Below are 8,547 nucleotides of genomic sequence, written 5' to 3' on the forward strand. Positions count from 1 at the left end.
CCAAGTTGCATTCTGGTGTATTTCCTGCCCATATTTCTAAGTTCAGCAAGTCTCTTTGTAGGATTATTTTTTAAAAATACATTTCAAAGAACATGATGCAGACATACCCACTACACCTACAAAGACACACCTGTGATAGTACAAACACTGTTTCTCATATTCACAACCCAATGCTCTAATGGAAAATAGATCTTCTCTATGATCTGCCAAGATCCTGCCATTCTCAAAAAGAACTGATAACCAGATAATATAAAAAGTCTTAAAAGCAATAACCAATCGAGGATTACTCCCGACTAAAATGGTCATTAAATTCAGTGCAGTACTGTCTATCCTTCACTGTCATAATTCCTTTTTCCAATTACAGGTGGTTAAGACAAAGAATTACTAATTATTTTTTATGCTTTAACAGATACCTAAAATAGACCTATTCAGACTATTATTTTTTATGTGCACACCACTGATTCATTATTATTTATTCATTCAAACATCATTATTCAATGTTTACTGTGTGTCAGGTACGATTCTCAATACTAGGGGAAGGAAAACTAGTAAGAATATAATAAAAGAGTAAAATCTTCCCTTGGAGAATTTTTATTCTAATTACCCAACTGGATTTTTGAAAAAAATAGTTAGTAAAGCTGCTAAGATCAATTAAAACAAAGTAGAAAAAGGACTGGTTCTGCCTACAGGGATTCAAAGAATATAAGGAAAGGCCAAGAGACAAGTATGGTCTAAACTGAGGACAGGGTTATACAATGCAATGAATAGAGATGTGCTAAGACAGTAGTCACTAGGCACATGTGCCTATTTAAATTTAAATTAACATTAAATAAGATTAGAAGTTCAGTTCTCATATTTCAAGTACTCAATAACAAGTCTGAAGTGTATCATATAGGACAGTGCGAACACAATTATTTCTATCATTGCAGAAAGTTCTACTGGACAGCACTAAGAGGACAAGGTAAGCCTGTGGCCAGCTCATGGACAGTCTCATATATGTATTAAGGAGTTTATAAACTTTAAATGAAAATGGTTTGTAAATTACCATATTCTGCAAAGTCCTTTCAGGAACTGGCAAAAGGAACATACTTATAGGGAGACTCTACCCCTGCAATATTGTTATGACCTGTTTCATCCATCCAGATTCTGTATTTGAGACTTCTTTTGAAGAATGAATGCAGCTTAACAAAAAAAGGCTGGAAACCCACTGTTATGGGCAACTGGAAGCCACCACATATTTTTAAGCCGGTGCATGACACCATGACACAGATTTGGGTTTTAGAAATATTACTTCTTAATGCAGTATGCAAGATATGTGGGAAGAAAGGACAGTGGGCATACCAGGATCAGTGGAGGTTAAATAAGATGATAAAGGACTCATTTCAGTGAAACTTGTAAAAAAAAAATACACAATTAAGAATTTGCATCATTAAATTTATTCCAAGTAAGAACTGTGCATACAATAGGCATGTTATTTTCACACAAAAACCGGCACTGCAATAAAAATAATTAACATTTTGGCCATGAAACTCAAAAGATATTTGAAAAACTTCTCAAGGTGTTTAAGTCACTGGATTCTTTAATATTTGTAATCCATGCTTGCTCAATTATAATTTCTAAAGTATATGATAATTATACTGCTTATTTTACTATTTATTATGCTTATTATATATTTAAGACATCTGTTCTGAAATTTTATGTTCTCCAAAAAATAACTTTTGAGTAACTTCGAAATATCCTTACGTACCTCTCAGCAGTATTAGTGTAAAACCCAAACTGTTTTCGAGTAGCAAGTACTCAAGCCACACCATTTCTGATTACAGATAGAACTGGCAGCCAGTGTTAACAAATAGCTCTTTCACTCCTTGTTCCTATTTTAATATGCCAACCATTACTTCACTGATATCCCAGAGTTTTCTTGCAACAGACTCATCCATAGCTTTGGGCAAAAGTTCTACCTCTTTACAATCTCCGAAGTACTTTCCTGACACACCTTCTACCTCAGGTGAAGAGGCTAAATAAACTGAAGTCTGGGCCCCTTCTACTGGAGTTTTGAAAAAAGCCCATGACACCAAATTGAAAAGTGGTTTGACCAACAGTGGAATGTGTATGTGCCGGCCAAGATTAGTCCGCACTATACCAGGGTGTAATACATTGACAGTCACGTTTGTGCCTTCTAAGCGGCGGGCTAGTTCTCTGGTAAAAAGAATGTTAGCCAGTTTGCTCCGACTATAACAAAAGCTTTTATTATAGCTCTGTTCACTGTTCAAGTCTTCAAAGTTGATGTCTCCATATTTATAAAGTTTGGAAGAAACTACCACAATCCTGCTGGGAGCTGAACTTTTGAGGAGTCCAAGGAGAAGATTGGTGAGTAGGAAGTGCCCCAGATGGTTCACTCCAAACTGCATCTCAAACCCATCTTCGGTCTTCATATAAGGGCATTGGAAGATCCCTGCGTTGTTGATTAAGACATCCAGTCTAGGTTCTTCCTTTAAATGTCAAAAAGAGAATGGGGCAATTAGGAATACAGGCCTACAATGAAATTTTTAGAAGTTCTTACAAACTACTAAAATTCCATAAAATGCCTCTGTGGGTTTTCAACAATTGGGGGGCGGGGAGTGGAAAGACTTGCATGTTTAATGGAGGCCTGGCCTCGTGCTTTTCACATGCTCTCTCATCTACCCTCACCAACGCTGTGAGCAAACTAAGCACCCAAGTGAGGTGATTTGTGCAGTATCACAGGGCTCTTGGGTGGCAAACAAAAACTGGAAGATGAAATCTTCTGACACCAATGCCCCTGTTTTTAGTTAGTAAACTAGCTTGCTTTTTTTTTTTTTTTAAAGATTTATTTATTTATTTATTTGAGAGAGAGAGAGAGAGAAAGAGCACAAGAGGGGGGAGTGGGAGAGGGAGAAGCAGACTCCCTGCTGAGCAGGAGCCTGATGCGGGACTCGATCCAGGGACTCCAGGATCATGACCTGAGCCGAAGGCAGTCGCTTAACCAACTGAGCCACCCAGGCGCCCCTAGCTTGCTTTTCTAACTGGGAGTTTCACATCATAGCTAGAGAGTCGATGTGAGCTAGGAAGTGGAAATATGGCAGAAGGCAGGTCAGCATGATTTATTCCCAGAGCTGCTATTATCAACACCAGGAGCAAACTAGGACTGCTTCATTCTGTACTCTTCTAAGGGTAAATGGTACCATGGGGATGGAGCACACAATAGAAAGGGTCAGGGATGCCAATTAAAACTGGAGAGAACATCATGACTAAATCAAAGAAACGTTAAGAAAAAGATTGATTAGGTAATATAAAAATATCAGAAACAGAGCAATGAATCATAAATACTAAGTCTCACAGTAACAGCAAAGGACATTTAGAGAGGAGTTAGGACCAACAAACACCTTTAACCTCTATTATAAATTTAGAATTCTGTTCTTTTTTTCCCTACCTCTTTCAAACTCTGAAGGACCCCCAGCTTAGGGGATCTATTATAGTCAGAATTTTACACTTTGTACCCTCCTGCATTTCTCCAGAGTTAAATGCTAAAATTTAGACTGTCCTCAAAAGGAAGTCTTTTCATTCTTTAATTCATGTAAGTTGGTTTTCCTTAGCTCTTTCTGGGCTCCTCTCTGTTTCTTTTGATGGGCAGAGAAAAAGAAATGTACAACATGTTCCAGGTGTAAAGACACAGTGATGACCTACGATTAAATTAATTTGAGGTCAAATTTCAAATTTCACTGGCCCTTTTGCCAAGTGTAAGTAAAAAGAAAAATGTGTTAAATTTCACAACTGTTATCACAGCCTACCTGCCAGAGGATTAACTATTTATCATTCTGTCTGTCTAAGCACCTTTGGCCTTTCCAACAGTCAACTTCAAAAAGAAGGCAAAAGTTCACCCGTGGGGGAAAGAAAGGAGTGTTCTTTTTTCACTAATCCTTTGGAAGAGTTTCCTGTATTAATCATTTCCGAGCCATCATTCTTTGCTGGGCTTGTGTTATTTTAAGACTTTATCATTCACTATTTTTTAAATTCTAGGAGATAAATGACATAAATACCACGAATACCAACTTGTGGGAAATTTATACTTCCATTTAAAAAAAAAATCTGCTTATAGTCACTGGACTTCAGAGCCAGAAAGAAACTTAGTAAAGTTTATCTCCTTAACTTTTAATTGGTTCTGTCTCAAGTGGCCAAAGTAATAAAATGCCTTAAGTGTCTGAAATGAGAAGCATACCCGGACTCATCTACATTTTTAATGAACAACAGGAAGACCCACTTTTAATGTTTCAACATCTTTTATATACTAGTATTATTTCTTATTTCTTAACCTGTTTTACCTGATAATGAAATACTAGCCATTAAGACAAACAAACAAACAAACAGAAAACCTCCCTGTATCTGCAAGTTTCCAAACTGTGCATCAAGGTGCCCCAGAGCCTCACAGAGCTCACACCTTCAACATTAAATTGTGCTAAATTCCTTTCAATGGTGTCCTATCTTTGTAAAGCGGAGTTTTTGGTAAAATGCAAGTATTATGTTAAATATCAATTTAGAACAAGACATGGGGGTGGACATTTTCAATCTGATTCCAAATACTGAGGTGGTGATACACTAAACAACAGGTGCACATTTCCCATTAGTAATTATGGTTATTGAAGAATGAAATATCTTTTTTCTTTCAATTATGTGTATTATTTTCTCAAACAGCTACTAAGTTGTTAGGACATAAATACTTACTAGGTTGTTTGGACCTAATTGCTTAATAAACCGATAGATATTTCCTTTGGCCTACTGGCATCATGAAAAAATTAGAAAGTCTGGGAACCTCTGCTGTAGACTCAAGAGGCTCCATTTCATATGGGCACCTTTCTCACACCAGCTAATTTTAAATTTCACTCTTCTATATGCCCTTTTGCAAGTCACTTCTGCAGGAAACTCTTCTACCTCAATTTCAACAGAGGACATCCACCTCAGTGGAATATTTATCATCTAAACAAAGATTCCTACACCTCACAGGCAGGCAGCAGGGGTATAGAAAGAAAGGGCTTTGGAGACAAATCCTGGGCAAATTATTTGGCTTATCTATGCCTTTGTTGCCTAACTTTGTGAAATGGGGATAATAATAATGCCTAAGGGCGCCTGGGTGGCTCAGTCATTGTCTGCCTTGGCTCAGCTCATGATCCCAGGGTCCTGGGGTGAGCCCTGCATCGGGCTCTCTGCTCAGTGGGAGGGCTGCTTCTCCCGTTACCACTCCCCTGCTTGTGTTCCCTATCTCGCTGTCAAATAAATAAAATCTTAAAAAAAAAAAAAAAAAAAAAGCCTATCAGGGTTACTGAGGATTTGATGACAATAATAGCCAAAGGCACTTTAATTTCATTAAAAATTTTTTTTAAGTATCTGAAATTCTTCGAACAGCTCCTGGCACATAGGAAACCTTCAATAAATACTAAGTATTGTATTTATTTCTGTCCCCGTTTAGAGCACATGGCTACTGGGATTCCTAGCTCCTGTCTATTTAGAAATCAGGCCAGAGACTGTTTAAGGAGCTGGTGCTAATGAATCCACTGGTGTCAGAGAGCTAAACTTCCTACCCCAGCAGAGCGGGTAAAAAATGCTTCAAGGTCCCTGGCTCTCAGCTCTGAAAGATGACTTGGTGCACGGACTTCAGACACAGAAACAAACAATCCTAAGACCTGGCGGATCTCCCCCTGGGCCGTCCTCACATAACAAAAGGAAATATTCAGAAACTGGCTAATTTTCCTATTGGGGCCATTGCTTTCTCAGCATCTTTGGAAAACAGAGGCCTTTCCTAAAACCAATTTCCCCAGTCTGCACTCCCAAGCCCTCATCCCGTTCGACGGTTTTGACTCTTAGGCTCGGTCTTTCCCAAGGTCACACCCCCTGGACTCTGGGCGGTCACACCCCCTGGACTCTGGGCGGCACCACCCCCTGGGCCCCCCCGCACCCTCCCCCCTCCCCCCCGCTCAGCCCCCGGCCCCGCCTCGCCCGCCGCCGAGGCCCGCGCCCGTCCCGGATCTCCAGCTGGTTCCCGGAGCCCCACACCTGGAGCATCTCCTGACAGAAGGCGCGCACCGAGCGCAGCGAGGCGAGGTCCAACTCCTTGACGACGAGCTCGCCGGCCGCGCCCGCGTCAGAGCCCGGCTCGCGGCCCCCGGCCTGGCGGAGCTCACGGCGGAGCTGACCCGCCGCCTCCTCGGCGCGGTCGCGGTCGCGGCAGCCCATAATCACCCTCGCCCCCAGGCGCAGCAGCTCGGCTGCCGTGGCGCGGCCCAGGCCGCTGTTCGCCCCAGTGATCAGCACGGTCTTCCCGTGCATGAGGCCCGCGTTCCCCCCTCCGTGCAGCCGCTGGACACTGGGCCCCACGAACCGCCGGGCCGCCAGCCACAGGGCCCCACCCAGTGCGGCCAGGAGTGCCGCTACGGTAGCTATGGCCATAGCCGCCGGGGCCGAGGGCCCACCGGCTCCCCCGCGCGGGACTTCCGGAGTCGCCGCACGCCGGGTACCCAGGCTGCCACCTGCACGCGAAGAACTCTGGGGCGGGGCCTGTTGCCGCCTGACGGGGCGGCGTGGGGCATGCTGGGACTTGTAGTTTTCCTTCCGAGGGCGCTGGACTGGTTAGGGCAGTACAGCGCCCTGAGTCGCGGTGCCTCGGTGGAGCCGGCCCATGGAGGGTGAGCACAGGCCCCAGAGTGGTGGTGGTTGACCCGGTGGGAATGCCTTCTGAGTATTTTGAATTTACAAATCCCACATATCGGGGCTTGCTTAGTGTGTTTTCCGTTAAGGATTCCTGGGACTTGTTACCCTCGGTGCAGTTTCCTTTCACCCCCAGGAGAATGAGTGGTTCCTACCCTCTGGAGTCTGAGGAAGAGCTCTTTTCTATTATGATGAGGCGAAGAACCTAGCAACGTGAACCAGTCCAAAACAGAACGGACCAGTGGTTCTCAGATGTTAGCTTAGTATCAGAATCCCCTGCAGAGCTCCTAAAAACAACACAACCCTCTCCCCCCAACCCCGTCCCCGAAATTGAAGGGCCCCAGTACCAGAGTTTAGAATTCAGTAGGTTCCAGATGGGACCTGAGACTTTGCATTTCTAGGAAGTTCCCAGGTGATTCCGACGCTGCTGGTTTGTGGACCACAGTCTGAGAACTGAAAACCATTATGTCATTGATCTCTATAGCAAAAGTCATCCTCCGGTGGTCTGACTTGATACTGGTAGAGATATAGTGGGAAAGCCTGGACTTACTCTAGACACAGACTTCTGAGTAGACCCATTCACAAGTGCTTCCACACCTCCTCCAGGAGACGATTAAATTAATCATGGAGGGGAAAGGGCTTTGCACACTATAAAGTGATTGAAAAATGTCAGGGCCATTGCCACAGGGACCCATCTTCAAGCGGCAAACTTCATAGTTTTTAGACCAAGCTCTTCTCAAGTCCTCATTCATTCATCTACTCACCCATCAGATATGTGTAAGGCCCCATGCCCTGGGAGAGTCACAGAGAACGAGGACACCATTTCTGCCCTCAAGGTGCTTACTGTCTGGTACAGAGACAGAGACCTCCCCGGCCACAGCCCCCATTCTAGAATCTTCAGGACAAGAGAAGAGACACACAACCTGTATAGTTTGAAATAAACTCCCTAGATTATTTTGATAAACTCTCCCCCACTCCTGTACATTTGGGAAGGATGTAACATGCAGTGAACAGTCACATTACAAATAGAAGAGGATTAGAAGGTTTCATGTGAGTGCTGGAGGTGGAGCTCGCAGGTGGGAAGGAGCACTGTCCCTGGGGATTCCACAAGGCACCAGAGCAGAAATCACCAGGCATGGGCCTTTATTCCACCCTTTCTGTAATTTGCAGCTACCTCTCAAACTCACTGATCCCGGAGCACCTCTGTTTCCTCTTTCTTTTTCAATCTATCTGTATTTTTCCCATCCTTCAAAGTTCACCTCAGTTCTGTTGTCTGATCACCTCCAGCCCATGCAGAACTCTGCCTCAACTTTCTGTGTGACCCTTGCTTGGCACTGAGGACAAACAGCCCTCTAGTGTTGACTGTATCAGTTTGCATGCTTAACTTACCCTACGGATTGTTCGAGGTTTTAAATTTCCTAAAGGATGGGATTATGTCTGATTTTCTTTTGTGGTCTTCACACTGGAGAATGCATAGAAAACAGTAGGTACTCAGTGAGTGTCATGACTGATATATTTTGGACTAGCTTACATCAAATTAAGAAGCAGAGCAAAAGCTATGTATCAGCAGCAGTCTTCTTTAACTAGAGCTGGGGTGGAGTATGTATATATGCATGCACTAGAGAGAGAGGTGGGGGTAGAAGGAACAAGAGAGGGCATGAAGAGGGAAGGAGGAGGGAAATCCCCAGATCTGCTATGTAACTGCTGTGTACTTTAAGCATAGAACAATGGAATGACTAATCTGTTCAGGATGGGTCCTATGGCCATGGAATTAATAAGAACAACTTGACGTGGAAGGCTATATAACACAGAGAAAATAGATTATAGCTTTTG

The 8,547-nt window shown here is 43.3% G+C and overlaps 1 protein-coding gene across 1 annotated transcript; it reads right to left on the reverse strand.

The window, feature by feature from the left end:
* Window positions 1-1,417: 1,417 nt before the first annotated feature.
* On the reverse strand, window positions 1,418-6,545 carry RDH14 (retinol dehydrogenase 14). The gene is made up of 2 exons (XM_035000640.1): window positions 6,064-6,545; window positions 1,418-2,489 (listed from the first exon to the last, which is right to left on the reverse strand). Exons 1-2 carry the CDS (start codon window positions 6,454-6,456, stop codon window positions 1,872-1,874), a joined length of 1,011 nt encoding a protein of 336 aa, XP_034856531.1. The 5' UTR covers window positions 6,457-6,545; the 3' UTR covers window positions 1,418-1,871.
* Between the last annotated feature and the right edge of the window lie 2,002 nt (window positions 6,546-8,547).

The sequence above is a fragment of the Mirounga leonina genome, unplaced genomic scaffold (genome assembly GCF_011800145.1).
Source record: "Mirounga leonina isolate KUSES-001 unplaced genomic scaffold, KU_Mleo_1.0 Mir_125, whole genome shotgun sequence".
Taxonomy (NCBI): Eukaryota; Metazoa; Chordata; class Mammalia; order Carnivora; family Phocidae; genus Mirounga; species Mirounga leonina.